The 20,693-nt window shown below is 40.2% G+C and overlaps 2 protein-coding genes across 2 annotated transcripts; both read left to right on the forward strand.

The window, feature by feature from the left end:
- Positions 1–6,917: 6,917 nt before the first annotated feature.
- On the forward strand, positions 6,918–8,492 carry LOC137758016 (protein SET-like). Its single transcript, XM_068534409.1, has one exon. The coding sequence runs from the start codon at positions 6,918–6,920 to the stop codon at positions 7,737–7,739; it is 822 nt and encodes a 273-aa protein (XP_068390510.1). The 3' UTR covers positions 7,740–8,492.
- Positions 8,493–15,161: 6,669 nt separating this feature from the next.
- Positions 15,162–16,822, forward strand: LOC137758019 (protein SET-like). The gene has a single exon (XM_068534412.1). The coding sequence runs from the start codon at positions 15,162–15,164 to the stop codon at positions 15,981–15,983; it is 822 nt and encodes a 273-aa protein (XP_068390513.1). The 3' UTR covers positions 15,984–16,822.
- Positions 16,823–20,693: the final 3,871 nt, after the last annotated feature.

A 20,693-nucleotide genomic window follows, 5' to 3' on the forward strand; every position in this document is an offset into this window, starting at 1 on the left:
GGAAAAAAAACTTTAAAAAATGGGGTTATAGAAGGTCAGCAAAGGGTGGGTTTGAGATGTTTGGGTGGGTTAAGGGGGCATTTTGACAACATGGCTTCTCCTCTGGCATGTTTAATTGGGATGTTTAACGGACATCCTTGCAGTTTAAGATGACACTTTTAAAATAAAATTCTCTCCTAATGATGACTTGAGCCCTGCCACTCGATGGGAGAATCAGCAGAACCTGTAGGATCTTATTTGCAATGGACATTGTCTATTGTAATTTTGTTCCTGTTTAGTGTTATATTTTTCTTTCTGTTTCACTGGAAAGGAAAGATGATGCTCAGTTTTAAACGTTAAAAGTGTACAGGTTGCTTTGTTACAATAAAACTAAATGTGTACACACACACACAAAAAAAACAAAGACCCGGTGCAGCCAAAAATAAATTAAATAAAATAAATAAATTTATTTAAAACAAAACTGCCCCACAAACAAAAGTCCAGGACCAGATGGCTTCATAGGCAAATTCTACCAAACATACAAAGAAGAACTTATACTGATCCTTCTCAAACTCTTCCAAAAAACTGAAGAGAAGGGAACACTCCCAAAGACATTCTATGAAGCCACCATCACCCTGATACCAAAACCAGACAAAGAGACCACCAAAAAAGAAAATTACAGGCCAATATCTCTGATGAATATAGATGCAAAAATTCTCAACCAAATATAGCAAACTGGATCCAACAACACATAAAAAAGATCATACCCCACAACCAAGTGGGATTCATCCCAGGTTCATAAGGATGGTTCAACATATGCAAATCAATCAATGTGATACACCACATAAACAAAAGTCAAAAACCACTTGATCATCTCAATAGATGCAGAAAAAACACTTGACAAAATTCAACATCCATTCATGATAAACACTCTTACCAAAGTGGGTATAGAGGGAATACATCTCAACATAATAAAAGCTATTTATGACAAACCCAGAGCCAATATAATACTCAATGGTGAAAAGTTGAAAGCCCTCCCGCTAAACTCTGGAATAAGACAAGGATACCCACTTCCACCTCTTCTATTCAACATAGTATTGGAAGTCCTAGCCACGGCAATCAGACAAGAAAAAGAAATAAAAGGTATCCAAATTGGAAGAGATAATATCGTCATTATATGCAGATGACATGACTCTATATGTAGAAAACCCTAAAGACTCCACACAAAAACTACGAGAACTGATCAGTGAATTCAGAAACGTAGCAGGATACAAGATTAACATACAGAAATCGGTTGCATTTCTTTACACCAACAATGAAATATCAGAAAGGGAATGTAAAAAAGACAATACCTTCCAAAATCACACCCTCAGGACTTCCCTGGTGGTCCAGTGGCTAAGACTCCACAATCCCAATGCAGGGGGCCCGGGTTCCATCCCTGGTCAGGGAACTAGGTCTCACATGCCACAAGGAAGGGTGCGAATGCCGCAACTAAAGATCCCGCATGCCGCAACTAATGATCCCGCATGCTGCAACTAAAGATCCTGCACGCAGCAATGAAGATCCCGCACGTGGCAGCCAAGACCCGGCGCAGCCAAATAAAGAAATATTGAAAACAAAATGCACCTCCAAAAATAAAATACTTAGGAATAAATCCGACCAAGGAGGTGCAAGACTTGTATGCTGAGAGCTATACAACGTTAAAGGAAACTGAAGATGATTCAAAGAAATGGAAAGATAGCCCCTGCTCTTGGATTGGAAGAATTTATATTGTTAAAATGACTACACTACCCAAAGCAATCTACAGATTTAATGCAATCCCTATCAAATGACCCATGACATTTTTCACAGAACTAGAACAAATAATCCTAAAATTTATATGGAACCATAAAACACCCAGAATGGCCAAAGCAATCCTGAAGAAACAGAACAAAGCAACAGGCATAACTCTCCCAGACTTAAGACAATACTACAAAGCTATAGTAATCAAAACAGCATGGTATTGGCACAAAAACAGACATATGGATCAATGGAACAGAACAGAGAGCGCAGAAATTAACCCACACACCTATAGTCAATTAGTTTTTGACAAAAAAGGCAAGAATATACAAAGGGAAAAAGCCTCTTCAGCAAGTGGTGCTGGGAAAGTTGGACAGCTGCATGTAAATCAATGAATTGAAAACACACCCTCTCACCATACACAAAAATGAACTCAAAATGGCTTAAAGACTTAAACGTAAGACATGACACCATAAAACTCCTAGAAGAGAACACAGGCAAAACATTCTCTGACATAAATTGTACCAATGTTTTCTTAGGTCAGTCTCCCAAGGCAATAGGAATAAAAGCAAAAATAAACAAATGGGACCTAATCAAACGTACAAGCTTTTGCGCAGCAAAGGAAACCATTAACAAAATGAAAAGACGACCTACAAAACGGGAGAAAATATTTGCAAACAATGCAACCGAGAAGGGCTTGATTTCCAAAATATATAAACAGCTCACACAACTCAACAACAAAAAAATAAATGAACCAATCAAAACAGGGGCAGAAGATCTAAAAAGACATTTCTTCAAAGAAGAAATGCAAATAGCTAATAGGCACATGAAAAGATGCTCAAAATCACTAATTATTAGAGAAATGAACATCAAAACTACAATAAGGTACCATCTCACACTGGTCAGAATGGCCATCATGAAAAACTCTACAAATAACAAATGCTGGAGAGGATGTGGAGAAAAGGGAACCCTCTTACACTGTTGGTGGGAATGTAAATTGGTACAGCCACTTTGGAGAACAGTATGGAGGTTCCTTAAAAAATTCAAAATTGAATTACCATATGATCCAGCAATCCCACTCCTGGGCATATACCCAGACAAAACTCTAATCCAAAGAGATACATGCACCCCTATGTTCACAGCAGCACTATTCACAATAGCCAAGACAGGGAAACAACCTAAGTGTCCACTGACAGATGAATGGATAAAGAAGACGTGGTACATGTATACAATGGACTAGTACTCAGCCATAAAAAAGAACAAAATAATGCCATTTGCAGCAACATGGATGCAACTAGAGATTATCATACTAAGTGAAATAAGTCAGAAAGAGAAAGACAAATACCATACGATATCACTTATATGTGGAATCTAAAATATGACACAAATGAACATACCTATGAAACAGAAACAGACTCATGGACATAGACAACAGACTTGTGGTGGCCAAGGGGGAGGAGGTTGGGGGAGGGATGGAATGGGAGGTTGCGGTTAACAGATGTAAACTATTAAACATGGAATGGATAAACAAGGCCCTACTGTGTAGCACAGGGAACTATATCCAGTATCCGATGATAAACCATAACGGAAAAGAATATAAAAAAAGAATGTATATATATGTATCACTGAATCACTTTGCTGTACAGCAGAAATGAACACATTGTAAATCAACGATACTTCAATTAAAAAAAATGAAATTACCGAGAGAAAAAAAAATATTGCTGTATTTTACTCTGTGTAAAGTTTACATTCAAAGAAAAGCACTGTAAACAAATACGGCTCACTAGTTAATGCCATGCTTGCTGAAATACTTAAGGAGACATGCACTGATGTCTGCAATTTACCAGAAAATGCATCAAGGAATAAGATGGATTGGGGCTTTCCTGGTGGCACAGTGGTTAAGAATCCGCCTGCCAACGCAGAGGACACGGGTTCGAGCCCTGGTCCGGGAAGATCCCACATGCCGCGGAGCAACAAAGCCCGTGCAGCACAACTACTGAGCCAGCGCACCACAACTACTGAAGCCCGCGTGCCTAGAGCCCGTGCTCTGTAACAAGAGAAGCCACTTCAATAAGAAGCCCACACACCACAGCAAAGAGTAGGCCCCGCTCACCGCAATAAAGAAAGCCCGCGCTCAGCAACAAAGGCCCAACACAGCCAAAAATAAATAAAATAAAATAAATAAACTTTAAAAAAAGAATAATGAAAACCAAAATGCATATGAAGTATAATTCCAACTTTAAAAATATGAGCTGAAGTATTTACAATAGCCAGGACATTGAAGCAACCTAAGTGGCCATCGACAGATGAATGGATAAAGAAGATGTGGCACATGTATACAATGGAACATTACTCAGCCATAAAAGGAAACGAAATTGAGTTCTTTGTAGTGAGGTGGATGGACCTAGAGACTGTCATACAGAGTGAAGTAAGTCAGAAAGAGAAAAACAAATACCGTATGCTAACACATATATATGGAATCTAAAAAAACAAAAACAAAAAACGGTTCTCATGAACCTCGGAGCAGGACAGGAATAAAGACACAGACGTAGAGAATGGACTTGAGGACACGGGGAGGGGGAAGGGTAAGCTGGGACGAAGTGAGAGAGTGGCATTGACATATATACACTACCCAATGTCAAATAGATAGCTAGTGGGAAGCAGCCGCATAGCACAGGGACGTCAGCTCGGTGCTTTGTGACCACCTAGAGGGGTGGGATAGGGAGGGTGGGAGGGAGACGCAAGAGGGACGGGATATGGGGATATGGGGATATATGTATGTGTATAGCTGATTCACTTTGTTATAAAGCAGAGAGTAACACACCACTGTAAAGCAATTGTACTCCAATAAAGATGTTAAAACAAAATGAGCTGAAAAAAGATGGGGAGGAAATGGGCTAAAATATTAACTGTGGTGGAATTAAACATGGTTTTTCTTCACTTTTTCATATTCCATGCACTAACTAACCAAGTTCTCTTTCTCCAGTATCCACATACTATGTTTGCCATAATAAAAGCAGTATCACCTGCCCTCTTGCCCAAGGGAGAAAGGCCCACTGGGCAGCAACACCTCCCCACTTGTGCTCCCCTCCTGTGACCGTGGCTTTGAGCACCTGATGGGGCCCCCAGAGCGCTCTAATCACAGCTGTAGAGATGTGTCCTCGTTGGCTTCACAGGGATGACCAAGCCTACGGCTGACTTCTCTGCTTTGGTTCCCAGGTGCAGCCCCACCCACCCTGTCTTCATCTTTGCCCATCACGGGCGCTAACCCCCTCCCAACTTCTTCCAACCACACCCTCTAGCTTCCTAGAGTTTTGTCGGTTATTTGAATTCCTTATTTTAAGTGATCTTTGTCCAGAAGCTACAAAGGGAAACCTTACAAAATTTTCTATGTAATGATGTAAAATCCCTGCATGGCAAAAATAAATACTAAACAAACAGGGAATTATAAAATGACAACTGAGACATATTTGGAAGATACAGGACAAAGGGCTGATTTACCTAATTTATGCAGAGCTCAAAATCAAAAGTTAAAAAAAGAAGATGAAGAACCCAATAGAAGACAAAGCTGAAGTAAGCAAAGGGTACAAAGAAACACCAATTACCAAAAAAACAGGGGGAAGTGTTGGACCTCACTGGTAATAAAAGAAATGAAAGCCCAAACAGTAATGGAATATAATTTCTTACCTTGCAAACTGCCGAAAGGTCAATGAAAAAGTTGGATAGCCTCCAGTTTGAGGATGGGCGATAGGAAAATGAGTGGTCATGCATTGTTGTGAAAGCATAAAGTGATGCAACTTTCTGAAGGACAATTTCACAATATCTAGTAAATTTATAAATGCATGGAGCCACTGAGCAAGACCCTGTTTGGAATTTATATTGTAGAAATATTTATAATTTCACCAAGATTATATATATGATGTTCACTGCAACCTTTTTTAATAAAAGTAAGAAAGAAGGAAAGGAAAGAAAGAAAAAGAAAGAATGAACTTGAAGCAGTCTCTGAACAAGGGTGAAATTACTAGGTGTTTGTAAAAGTAGAGGCTTGAAGATAGGTAAACAAAGCAAAAATCGCGTATCAAAACCAAATTCTAGGGACTTCCCTGGTGGCACAGTAGTTAAGAATCCGCCTGCCAATGCAGGGGACACGGGTTCGAGCCCTGGTCCAGGAAGCTCTCACATGCCACAGAGCAACTAAGCCTGTGCGCCACAACTACTGAGCCTGTGCTCTAGAGCCCACGAGCCACAACTACTGAAGCCCACGCAACCATACAAAATCTACGGGATGCAGCAAAAGCAGTTCTTAGAGGGGAGTTCATAGCGATACAGGTCTTCCTCAAAAAATGAGACAAATCTCAAATAAACAACCTAACCTACCACTTAAAAGAATTAGAAAAAGAACAAACAAAACCTAAAGTCAGCGGAAGGAAGGAAATAATAAAGATCAGAGAGGAAATAAATAAAATAGAGATGAAAACACAATAGAAAAACATCAATAAAACCAAGAGCTGGTTCTTTGAAAGGGTAAACAAAATCGACAAACTTCTGGCCAGGCTCACCAAGAAGAAGAGAGAGAAGACCCAAATAAACCAAATAAGAAATGAAAAAGGAGAATAACAACTGACACCGCACAAATACAAAAACCATAGGGGAATACGATGAACAATTATATGCCAATAAATTCGACAACCTAGAAGAAATGGACAACTTTCTAGAAACATACAGCCCACCAAAACTGAATCAAAAAGAAACAGATAATTTGAACAGACCAATCACTAGAGATGAACTAGAATCTGTAGTTTAAAGACTCTCCCACAGGGCTTCCCTGGTGGTGCAGTGGTTAAGGATCCACCTGCCAATGCAGGGGGCATGGGTTCCATCCCTGATCCGGGAAGATCCCACATGCTGCGGAGCAACTAAGACCGTGTGCCACAACTACTGAGCCTGCGCTCCAGAGCCCAAGAGCCACAACTACTGAGCCCATGTGCCACAACTACTGAAGCCTGTGTGTCTAGAACCCGAGCTCCGCAATGAAGAGTAGCCCCTGCTCACCACAACTACAGAAAGACCGTGCACAGCAACAAAGGCCCAGTGCAGAGTTCTCAGAGCTCCCAGTACGAGCTTCTTCCCTTGGGTGGATTCTTGGCTTTTCTCCCAGCATGGCCCCCAAACACCAGTTTTCACTTCCACCCCAAGCAAAGAAACCAAAGAAACCGAGACGGACTCCTGCCTCCAGGCCAGAGGAAACGTCTGCTTCTCCGAACTTGCCGAAGGAAGAAGAAGAACAGCAAGAAGCAGTTGAACATGTTGATGAAGTACAAAATGAAATAGACAGACTTAACGAACAAGCCAGTGAGGAGATTTTGAAAGTAGAACAGAAATATAACAAACTCCGCCAACCATTTTTTCAGAAGAGGTCGGAATTGATGGCCAAAATCCCAAATTTTGGGGTAACAACATTTGTTCGCCATCCACAAGTGTCTGCACTGCTTGGGGAGGAGGATGAAGAGGTGCTGCATTATTTGACAAGAGTCGACGTGACAGAATTTGAAGATAGTAAATCAGGTTACAGAATAGATTTTTATTTTGATGAAAACCCTTACTTCGAAAATAAAGTTCTCTCCAAAGAATTTCATCTGAATGAGAGTGGTGATCCATCTTCAAAGTCCACTGAAATCAAATGGAAATCCGGAAAGGATCTGACAAAACGTGCAAGTCAAACGCAGAATAAAGCCAGCAGGAAGAGACAGCATGAGGAGCCAGAAAGCTTCTTCACCTGGTTTACTGATCATTCTGATGCAGGTGCAGATGAGTTAGGAGAGGTCATCAAAGATGGTATTTGGCCAAATCCATTACAGTACCACTTGGTTCCGGACATGGATGATGAGGAAGGGGAAGGAGAAGAAGATGATGATGATGATGAAGAGGAAGAAGGACTGGAAGATATTGATGAAGAAGGGGATAAGGATGAAGGAAGATGAAGGAGAAGATGACTAATGGAACACTGATGGATTCCAACCTTCCTTTTTTAATTTTCTCCAGTCCCTGGGAGCAAGTTGCAGTCTTTTTTGTTTTTTTTTCTCCTTCTCCTCTTGTGCTCAGTTGCCCTGTGTTTGAGGTCTCTTTTCTCCTTTATACCATGGCTCACAACTTATTTTGGGGGGAAATACCTTGAGCAGAATTCAGTGGGAAAAGAATCTCTACCCCTTTGTGTTCCAGATTCATTCTTATCCCTTCCTGTCTCAACAAAAACTTTACGGAATCAACACCACCATGCTCTGTGGGAAAAAAGAAAAACCTTCTGCTCCTTAGCTCTGCTGGAAGCTGGAGGGTGCTAGGCCCCTGTGTAGTAGTGCATAGAATTCTAGCTGTTTTCCTCCTTTCTCTGTATATCGGGCTCAGAGATTACACTGTGTCTCTATGTGAATATGGACAGTTAGCATTTACCAACATCTATCTGTCTACTTTCTCTTGTTTAAAAAAAGGGAAAAAAAACTTAAAAAAATGGGGTTATAGAAGGTCAGCAAAGGGTGGGTTTGAGATGTTTGGGTGGGTTAAGGGGGCATTTTGACAACATGGCTTCTCCTCTGGCATGTTTAATTGGGATGTTTAACGGACATCCTTGCAGTTTAAGATGACACTTTTAAAATAAAATTCTCTCCTAATGATGACTTGAGCCCTGCCACTCGATGGGAGAATCAGCAGAACCTGTAGGATCTTATTTGCAATGGACATTGTCTATTGTAATTTTGTTCCTGTTTAGTGTTATATTTTTCTTTCTGTTTCACTGGAAAGGAAAGATGATGCTCAGTTTTAAACGTTAAAAGTGTACAGGTTGCTTTGTTACAATAAAACTAAATGTGTACACACACACACAAAAAAAACAAAGACCCGGTGCAGCCAAAAATAAATTAAATAAAATAAATAAATTTATTTAAAACAAAACTGCCCCACAAACAAAAGTCCAGGACCAGATGGCTTCATAGGCAAATTCTACCAAACATACAAAGAAGAACTTATACTGATCCTTCTCAAACTCTTCCAAAAAACTGAAGAGAAGGGAACACTCCCAAAGACATTCTATGAAGCCACCATCACCCTGATACCAAAACCAGACAAAGAGACCACCAAAAAAGAAAATTACAGGCCAATATCTCTGATGAATATAGATGCAAAAATTCTCAACCAAATATAGCAAACTGGATCCAACAACACATAAAAAAGATCATACCCCACAACCAAGTGGGATTCATCCCAGGTTCATAAGGATGGTTCAACATATGCAAATCAATCAATGTGATACACCACATAAACAAAAGTCAAAAACCACTTGATCATCTCAATAGATGCAGAAAAAACACTTGACAAAATTCAACATCCATTCATGATAAACACTCTTACCAAAGTGGGTATAGAGGGAATACATCTCAACATAATAAAAGCTATTTATGACAAACCCAGAGCCAATATAATACTCAATGGTGAAAAGTTGAAAGCCCTCCCGCTAAACTCTGGAATAAGACAAGGATACCCACTTCCACCTCTTCTATTCAACATAGTATTGGAAGTCCTAGCCACAGCAATCAGACAAGAAAAAGAAATAAAAGGTATCCAAATTGGAAGAGATAATATCGTCATTATATGCAGATGACATGACTCTATATGTAGAAAACCCTAAAGACTCCACACAAAAACTACGAGAACTGATCAGTGAATTCAGAAACGTAGCAGGATACAAGATTAACATACAGAAATCGGTTGCATTTCTTTACACCAACAATGAAATATCAGAAAGGGAATGTAAAAAAGACAATACCTTCCAAAATCACACCCTCAGGACTTCCCTGGTGGTCCAGTGGCTAAGACTCCACAATCCCAATGCAGGGGGCCCGGGTTCCATCCCTGGTCAGGGAACTAGGTCTCACATGCCACAAGGAAGGGTGCGAATGCCGCAACTAAAGATCCCGCATGCCGCAACTAATGATCCCGCATGCTGCAACTAAAGATCCTGCACGCAGCAATGAAGATCCCGCACGTGGCAGCCAAGACCCGGCGCAGCCAAATAAAGAAATATTGAAAACAAAATGCACCTCCAAAAATAAAATACTTAGGAATAAATCCGACCAAGGAGGTGCAAGACTTGTATGCTGAGAGCTATACAACGTTAAAGGAAACTGAAGATGATTCAAAGAAATGGAAAGATAGCCCCTGCTCTTGGATTGGAAGAATTTATATTGTTAAAATGACTACACTACCCAAAGCAATCTACAGATTTAATGCAATCCCTATCAAATGACCCATGACATTTTTCACAGAACTAGAACAAATAATCCTAAAATTTATATGGAACCATAAAACACCCAGAATGGCCAAAGCAATCCTGAAGAAACAGAACAAAGCAACAGGCATAACTCTCCCAGACTTAAGACAATACTACAAAGCTATAGTAATCAAAACAGCATGGTATTGGCACAAAAACAGACATATGGATCAATGGAACAGAACAGAGAGCGCAGAAATTAACCCACACACCTATAGTCAATTAGTTTTTGACAAAAAAGGCAAGAATATACAAAGGGAAAAAGCCTCTTCAGCAAGTGGTGCTGGGAAAGTTGGACAGCTGCATGTAAATCAATGAATTGAAAACACACCCTCTCACCATACACAAAAATGAACTCAAAATGGCTTAAAGACTTAAACGTAAGACATGACACCATAAAACTCCTAGAAGAGAACACAGGCAAAACATTCTCTGACATAAATTGTACCAATGTTTTCTTAGGTCAGTCTCCCAAGGCAATAGGAATAAAAGCAAAAATAAACAAATGGGACCTAATCAAACGTACAAGCTTTTGCGCAGCAAAGGAAACCATTAACAAAATGAAAAGACGACCTACAAAACGGGAGAAAATATTTGCAAACAATGCAACCGAGAAGGGCTTGATTTCCAAAATATATAAACAGCTCACACAACTCAACAACAAAAAAATAAATGAACCAATCAAAACAGGGGCAGAAGATCTAAAAAGACATTTCTTCAAAGAAGAAATGCAAATAGCTAATAGGCACATGAAAAGATGCTCAAAATCACTAATTATTAGAGAAATGAACATCAAAACTACAATAAGGTACCATCTCACACTGGTCAGAATGGCCATCATGAAAAACTCTACAAATAACAAATGCTGGAGAGGATGTGGAGAAAAGGGAACCCTCTTACACTGTTGGTGGGAATGTAAATTGGTACAGCCACTTTGGAGAACAGTATGGAGGTTCCTTAAAAAATTCAAAATTGAATTACCATATGATCCAGCAATCCCACTCCTGGGCATATACCCAGACAAAACTCTAATCCAAAGAGATACATGCACCCCTATGTTCACAGCAGCACTATTCACAATAGCCAAGACAGGGAAACAACCTAAGTGTCCACTGACAGATGAATGGATAAAGAAGACGTGGTACATGTATACAATGGACTAGTACTCAGCCATAAAAAAGAACAAAATAATGCCATTTGCAGCAACATGGATGCAACTAGAGATTATCATACTAAGTGAAATAAGTCAGAAAGAGAAAGACAAATACCATACGATATCACTTATATGTGGAATCTAAAATATGACACAAATGAACATACCTATGAAACAGAAACAGACTCATGGACATAGACAACAGACTTGTGGTGGCCAAGGGGGAGGAGGTTGGGGGAGGGATGGAATGGGAGGTTGCGGTTAACAGATGTAAACTATTAAACATGGAATGGATAAACAAGGCCCTACTGTGTAGCACAGGGAACTATATCCAGTATCCGATGATAAACCATAACGGAAAAGAATATAAAAAAAGAATGTATATATATGTATCACTGAATCACTTTGCTGTACAGCAGAAATGAACACATTGTAAATCAACGATACTTCAATTAAAAAAAATGAAATTACCGAGAGAAAAAAAAATATTGCTGTATTTTACTCTGTGTAAAGTTTACATTCAAAGAAAAGCACTGTAAACAAATACGGCTCACTAGTTAATGCCATGCTTGCTGAAATACTTAAGGAGACATGCACTGATGTCTGCAATTTACCAGAAAATGCATCAAGGAATAAGATGGATTGGGGCTTTCCTGGTGGCACAGTGGTTAAGAATCCGCCTGCCAACGCAGAGGACACGGGTTCGAGCCCTGGTCCGGGAAGATCCCACATGCCGCGGAGCAACAAAGCCCGTGCAGCACAACTACTGAGCCAGCGCACCACAACTACTGAAGCCCGCGTGCCTAGAGCCCGTGCTCTGTAACAAGAGAAGCCACTTCAATAAGAAGCCCACACACCACAGCAAAGAGTAGGCCCCGCTCACCGCAATAAAGAAAGCCCGCGCTCAGCAACAAAGGCCCAACACAGCCAAAAATAAATAAAATAAAATAAATAAACTTTAAAAAAAGAATAATGAAAACCAAAATGCATATGAAGTATAATTCCAACTTTAAAAATATGAGCTGAAGTATTTACAACAGCCAGGACATTGAAGCAACCTAAGTGGCCATCGACAGATGAATGGATAAAGAAGATGTGGCACATGTATACAATGGAACATTACTCAGCCATAAAAGGAAACGAAATTGAGTTCTTTGTAGTGAGGTGGATGGACCTAGAGACTGTCATACAGAGTGAAGTAAGTCAGAAAGAGAAAAACAAATACCGTATGCTAACACATATATATGGAATCTAAAAAAACAAAAACAAAAAACGGTTCTCATGAACCTCGGAGCAGGACAGGAATAAAGACACAGACGTAGAGAATGGACTTGAGGACACGGGGAGGGGGAAGGGTAAGCTGGGACGAAGTGAGAGAGTGGCATTGACATATATACACTACCCAATGTCAAATAGATAGCTAGTGGGAAGCAGCCGCATAGCACAGGGAGGTCAGCTCGGTGCTTTGTGACCACCTAGAGGGGTGGGATAGGGAGGGTGGGAGGGAGACGCAAGAGGGACGGGATATGGGGATATGGGGATATATGTATGTGTATAGCTGATTCACTTTGTTATAAAGCAGAGAGTAACACACCACTGTAAAGCAATTGTACTCCAATAAAGATGTTAAAACAAAATGAGCTGAAAAAAGATGGGGAGGAAATGGGCTAAAATATTAACTGTGGTGGAATTAAACATGGTTTTTCTTCACTTTTTCATATTCCATGCACTAACTAACCAAGTTCTCTTTCTCCAGTATCCACATACTATGTTTGCCATAATAAAAGCAGTATCACCTGCCCTCTTGCCCAAGGGAGAAAGGCCCACTGGGCAGCAACACCTCCCCACTTGTGCTCCCCTCCTGTGACCGTGGCTTTGAGCACCTGATGGGGCCCCCAGAGCGCTCTAATCACAGCTGTAGAGATGTGTCCTCGTTGGCTTCACAGGGATGACCAAGCCTACGGCTGACTTCTCTGCTTTGGTTCCCAGGTGCAGCCCCACCCACCCTGTCTTCATCTTTGCCCATCACGGGCGCTAACCCCCTCCCAACTTCTTCCAACCACACCCTCTAGCTTCCTAGAGTTTTGTCGGTTATTTGAATTCCTTATTTTAAGTGATCTTTGTCCAGAAGCTACAAAGGGAAACCTTACAAAATTTTCTATGTAATGATGTAAAATCCCTGCATGGCAAAAATAAATACTAAACAAACAGGGAATTATAAAATGACAACTGAGACATATTTGGAAGATACAGGACAAAGGGCTGATTTACCTAATTTATGCAGAGCTCAAAATCAAAAGTTAAAAAAAGAAGATGAAGAACCCAATAGAAGACAAAGCTGAAGTTAAGCAAAGGGTACAAAGAAACACCAATTACCAAAAAAACAGGGGGAAGTGTTGGACCTCACTGGTAATAAAAGAAATGAAAGCCCAAACAGTAATGGAATATAATTTCTTACCTTGCAAACTGCCGAAAGGTCAATGAAAAAGTTGGATAGCCTCCAGTTTGAGGATGGGCGATAGGAAAATGAGTGGTCATGCATTGTTGTGAAAGCATAAAGTGATGCAACTTTCTGAAGGACAATTTCACAATATCTAGTAAATTTATAAATGCATGGAGCCACTGAGCAAGACCCTGTTTGGAATTTATATTGTAGAAATATTTATAATTTCACCAAGATTATATATATGATGTTCACTGCAACCTTTTTTAATAAAAGTAAGAAAGAAGGAAAGGAAAGAAAGAAAAAGAAAGAATGAACTTGAAGCAGTCTCTGAACAAGGGTGAAATTACTAGGTGTTTGTAAAAGTAGAGGCTTGAAGATAGGTAAACAAAGCAAAAATCGCGTATCAAAACCAAATTCTAGGGACTTCCCTGGTGGCACAGTAGTTAAGAATCCGCCTGCCAATGCAGGGGACACGGGTTCGAGCCCTGGTCCAGGAAGCTCTCACATGCCACAGAGCAACTAAGCCTGTGCGCCACAACTACTGAGCCTGTGCTCTAGAGCCCACGAGCCACAACTACTGAAGCCCACGCAACCATACAAAATCTACGGGATGCAGCAAAAGCAGTTCTTAGAGGGGAGTTCATAGCGATACAGGTCTTCCTCAAAAAATGAGACAAATCTCAAATAAACAACCTAACCTACCCCTTAAAAGAATTAGAAAAAGAACAAACAAAACCTAAAGTCAGCGGAAGGAAGGAAATAATAAAGATCAGAGAGGAAATAAATAAAATAGAGATGAAAACACAATAGAAAAACATCAATAAAACCAAGAGCTGGTTCTTTGAAAGGGTAAACAAAATCGACAAACCTCTGGCCAGGCTCACCAAGAAGAAGAGAGAGAAGACCCAAATAAACCAAATAAGAAATGAAAAAGGAGAATAACAACTGACACCGCACAAATACAAAAACCATAGGGGAATACGATGAACAATTATATGCCAATAAATTCGACAACCTAGAAGAAATGGACAACTTTCTAGAAACATACAGCCCACCAAAACTGAATCAAAAAGAAACAGATAATTTGAACAGACCAATCACTAGAGATGAACTAGAATCTGTAGTTTAAAGACTCTCCCACAGGGCTTCCCTGGTGGTGCAGTGGTTAAGGATCCACCTGCCAATGCAGGGGGCATGGGTTCCATCCCTGATCCGGGAAGATCCCACATGCTGCGGAGCAACTAAGACCGTGTGCCACAACTACTGAGCCTGTGCTCCAGAGCCCAAGAGCCACAACTACTGAGCCCATGTGCCACAACTACTGAAGCCTGTGTGTCTAGAACCCGAGCTCCGCAATGAAGAGTAGCCCCTGCTCACCACAACTACAGAAAGACCGTGCACAGCAACAAAGGCCCAGTGCAGAGTTCTCAGAGCTCCCAGTACGAGCTTCTTCCCTTGGGTGGATTCTTGGCTTTTCTCCCAGCATGGCCCCCAAACACCAGTTTTCACTTCCACCCCAAGCAAAGAAACCAAAGAAACCGAGACGGACTCCTGCCTCCAGGCCAGAGGAAACGTCTGCTTCTCCGAACTTGCCGAAGGAAGAAGAAGAACAGCAAGAAGCAGTTGAACATGTTGATGAAGTACAAAATGAAATAGACAGACTTAACGAACAAGCCAGTGAGGAGATTTTGAAAGTAGAACAGAAATATAACAAACTCCGCCAACCATTTTTTCAGAAGAGGTCGGAATTGATGGCCAAAATCCCAAATTTTGGGGTAACAACATTTGTTCGCCATCCACAAGTGTCTGCACTGCTTGGGGAGGAGGATGAAGAGGTGCTGCATTATTTGACAAGAGTCGACGTGACAGAATTTGAAGATAGTAAATCAGGTTACAGAATAGATTTTTATTTTGATGAAAACCCTTACTTCGAAAATAAAGTTCTCTCCAAAGAATTTCATCTGAATGAGAGTGGTGATCCATCTTCAAAGTCCACTGAAATCAAATGGAAATCTGGAAAGGATCTGACAAAACGTGCAAGTCAAACGCAGAATAAAGCCAGCAGGAAGAGACAGCATGAGGAGCCAGAAAGCTTCTTCACCTGGTTTACTGATCATTCTGATGCAGGTGCAGATGAGTTAGGAGAGGTCATCAAAGATGGTATTTGGCCAAATCCATTACAGTACCACTTGGTTCCGGACATGGATGATGAGGAAGGGGAAGGAGAAGAAGATGATGATGATGATGAAGAGGAAGAAGGACTGGAAGATATTGATGAAGAAGGGGATAAGGATGAAGGAAGATGAAGGAGAAGATGACTAATGGAACACTGATGGATTCCAACCTTCCTTTTTTAATTTTCTCCAGTCCCTGGGAGCAAGTTGCAGTCTTTTTTGTTTTTTTTTCTCCTTCTCCTCTTGTGCTCAGTTGCCCTGTGTTTGAGGTCTCTTTTCTCCTTTATACCATGGCTCACAACTTATTTTGGGGGGAAATACCTTGAGCAGAATTCAGTGGGAAAAGAATCTCTACCCCTTTGTGTTCCAGATTCATTCTTATCCCTTCCTGTCTCAACAAAAACTTTACGGAATCAACACCACCATGCTCTGTGGGAAAAAAGAAAAACCTTCTGCTCCTTAGCTCTGCTGGAAGCTGGAGGGTGCTAGGCCCCTGTGTAGTAGTGCATAGAATTCTAGCTGTTTTCCTCCTTTCTCTGTATATCGGGCTCAGAGATTACACTGTGTCTCTATGTGAATATGGACAGTTAGCATTTACCAACATCTATCTGTCTACTTTCTCTTGTTTAAAAAAAGGGAAAAAAAACTTAAAAAAATGGGGTTATAGAAGGTCAGCAAAGGGTGGGTTTGAGATGTTTGGGTGGGTTAAGGGGGCATTTTGACAACATGGCTTCTCCTCTGGCATGTTTAATTGGGATGTTTAACGGACATCCTTGCAGTTTAAGATGACACTTTTAAAATAAAATTCTCTCCTAATGATGACTTGAGCCCTGCCACTCGATGGGAGAATCAGCAGAACCTGTAGGATCTTATTTGCAATGGACATTCTCTATTGTAATTTTGTTCCTGTTTAGTGTTATATTTTTCTTTCTGTTTCACTGGAAAGGAAAGATGATGCTCAGTTTTAAACGTTAAAAGTGTACAGGTTGCTTTGTTACAATAAAACTAAATGTGTACACACACACACAAAAAAAACAAAGACCCGGTGCAGCCAAAAATAAATTAAATAAAATAAATAAATTTATTTAAAACAAAACTGCCCCACAAACAAAAGTCCAGGACCAGATGGCTTCATAGGCAAATTCTACCAAACATACAAAGAAGAACTTATACTGATCCTTCTCAAACTCTTCCAAAAAACTGAAGAGAAGGGAACACTCCCAAAGACATTCTATGAAGCCACCATCACCCTGATACCAAAACCAGACAAAGAGACCACCAAAAAAGAAAATTACAGGCCAATATCTCTGATGAATATAGATGCAAAAATTCTCAACCAAATATAGCAAACTGGATCCAACAACACATAAAAAAGATCATACCCCACAACCAAGTGGGATTCATCCCAGGTTCATAAGGATGGTTCAACATATGCAAATCAATCAATGTGATACACCACATAAACAAAAGTCAAAAACCACTTGATCATCTCAATAGATGCAGAAAAAACACTTGACAAAATTCAACATCCATTCATGATAAACACTCTTACCAAAGTGGGTATAGAGGGAATACATCTCAACATAATAAAAGCTATTTATGACAAACCCAGAGCCAATATAATACTCAATGGTGAAAAGTTGAAAGCCCTCCCGCTAAACTCTGGAATAAGACAAGGATACCCACTTCCACCTCTTCTATTCAACATAGTATTGGAAGTCCTAGCCACAGCAATCAGACAAGAAAAAGAAATAAAAGGTATCCAAATTGGAAGAGATAATATCGTCATTATATGCAGATGACATGACTCTATATGTAGAAAACCCTAAAGACTCCACACAAAAACTACGAGAACTGATCAGTGAATTCAGAAACGTAGCAGGATACAAGATTAACATACAGAAATCGGTTGCATTTCTTTACACCAACAATGAAATATCAGAAAGGGAATGTAAAAAAGACAATACCTTCCAAAATCACACCCTCAGGACTTCCCTGGTGGTCCAGTGGCTAAGACTCCACAATCCCAATGCAGGGGGCCCGGGTTCCATCCCTGGTCAGGGAACTAGGTCTCACATGCCACAAGGAAGGGTGCGAATGCCGCAACTAAAGATCCCGCATGCCGCAACTAATGATCCCGCATGCTGCAACTAAAGATCCTGCACGCAGCAATGAAGATCCCGCACGTGGCAGCCAAGACCCGGCGCAGCCAAATAAAGAAATATTGAAAACAAAATGCACCTCCAAAAATAAAATACTTAGGAATAAATCCGACCAAGGAGGTGCAAGACTTGTATGCTGAGAGCTATACAACGTTAAAGGAAACTGAAGATGATTCAAAGAAATGGAAAGATAGCCCCTGCTCTTGGATTGGAAGAATTTATATTGTTAAAATGACTACACTACCCAAAGCAATCTACAGATTTAATGCAATCCCTATCAAATGACCCATGACATTTTTCACAGAACTAGAACAAATAATCCTAAAATTTATATGGAACCATAAAACACCCAGAATGGCCAAAGCAATCCTGAAGAAACAGAACAAAGCAACAGGCATAACTCTCCCAGACTTAAGACAATACTACAAAGCTATAGTAATCAAAACAGCATGGTATTGGCACAAAAACAGACATATGGATCAATGGAACAGAACAGAGAGCGCAGAAATTAACCCACACACCTATAGTCAATTAGTTTTTGACAAAAAAGGCAAGAATATACAAAGGGAAAAAGCCTCTTCAGCAAGTGGTGCTGGGAAAGTTGGACAGCTGCATGTAAATCAATGAATTGAAAACACACCCTCTCACCATACACAAAAATGAACTCAAAATGGCTTAAAGACTTAAACGTAAGACATGACACCATAAAACTCCTAGAAGAGAACACAGGCAAAACATTCTCTGACATAAATTGTACCAATGTTTTCTTAGGTCAGTCTCCCAAGGCAATAGGAATAAAAGCAAAAATAAACAAATGGGACCTAATCAAACGTACAAGCTTTTGCGCAGCAAAGGAAACCATTAACAAAATGAAAAGACGACCTACAAAACGGGAGAAAATATTTGCAAACAATGCAACCGAGAAGGGCTTGATTTCCAAAATATATAAACAGCTCACACAACTCAACAACAAAAAAATAAATGAACCAATCAAAACAGGGGCAGAAGATCTAAAAAGACATTTCTTCAAAGAAGAAATGCAAATAGCTAATAGGCACATGAAAAGATGCTCAAAATCACTAATTATTAGAGAAATGAACATCAAAACTACAATAAGGTACCATCTCACACTGGTCAGAATGGCCATCATGAAAAACTCTACAAATAACAAATGCTGGAGAGGATGTGGAGAAAAGGGAACCCTCTTACACTGTTGGTGGGAATGTAAATTGGTACAGCCACTTTGGAGAACAGTATGGAGGTTCCTTAAAAAATTCAAAATTGAATTACCATATGATCCAGCAATCCCACTCCTGGGCATATACCCAGACAAAACTCTAATCCAAAGAGATACATGCACCCCTATGTTCACAGCAGCACTATTCACAATAGCCAAGACAGGGAAACAACCTAAGTGTCCACTGACAGATGAATGGATAAAGAAGACGTGGTACATGTATACAATGGACTAGTACTCAGCCATAAAAAAGAACAAAATAATGCCATTTGCAGCAACATGGATGCAACTAGAGATTATCATACTAAGTGAAATAAGTCAGAAAGAGAAAGACAAATACCATACGATATCACTTATATGTGGAATCTAAAATATGACACAAATGAACATACCTATGAAACAGAAACAGACTCATGGACATAGACAACAGACTTGTGGTGGCCAAGGGGGAGGAGGTTGGGGGAGGGATGGAATGGGAGGTTGCGGCTAACAGATGTAAACTATTAAACATGGAATGGATAAACAAGGCCCTACTGTGTAGCACAGGGAACTATATCCAGTATCCGATGATAAACCATAACGGAAAAGAATATAAAAAAAGAATGTATATATATGTATCACTGAATCACTTTGCTGTACAGCAGAAATGAACACATTGTAAATCAACGATACTTCAATTAAAAAAAATGAAATTACCGAGAGAAAAAAAAATATTGCTGTATTTTACTCTGTGTAAAGTTTACATTCAAAGAAAAGCACTGTAAACAAATACGGCTCACTAGTTAATGCCATGCTTGCTGAAATACTTAAGGAGACATGCACTGATGTCTGCAATTTACCAGAAAATGCATCAAGGAATAAGATGGATTGGGGCTTTCCTGGTGGCACAGTGGTTAAGAATCCGCCTGCCAACGCAGAGGACACGGGTTCGAGCCCTGGTCCGGGAAGATCCCACATGCCGCGGAGCAACAAAGCCCGTGCAGCACAACTACTGAGCCAGCGCACCACAACTACTGAAGCCCGCGTGCCTAGAGCCCGTGCTCTGTAACAAGAGAAGCCACTTCAATAAGAAGCCCACACACCACAGCAAAGAGTAGGCCCCGCTCACCGCAATAAAGAAAGCCCGCGCTCAGCAACAAAGGCCCAACACAGCCAAAAATAAATAAAATAAAATAAATAAACTTTAAAAAAAGAATAATGAAAACCAAAATGCATATGAAGTATAATTCCAACTTTAAAAATATGAGCTGAAGTATTTACAATAGCCAGGACATTGAAGCAACCTAAGTGGCCATCGACAGATGAATGGATAAAGAAGATGTGGCACATGTATACAATGGAACATTACTCAGCCATAAAAGGAAACGAAATTGAGTTCTTTGTAGTGAGGTGGATGGACCTAGAGACTGTCATACAGAGTGAAGTAAGTCAGAAAGAGAAAAA

This window comes from Eschrichtius robustus, unplaced genomic scaffold (assembly GCF_028021215.1).
Source record: "Eschrichtius robustus isolate mEscRob2 unplaced genomic scaffold, mEscRob2.pri scaffold_651, whole genome shotgun sequence".
In the NCBI taxonomy this organism is placed as follows: domain Eukaryota; kingdom Metazoa; phylum Chordata; class Mammalia; order Artiodactyla; family Eschrichtiidae; genus Eschrichtius; species Eschrichtius robustus.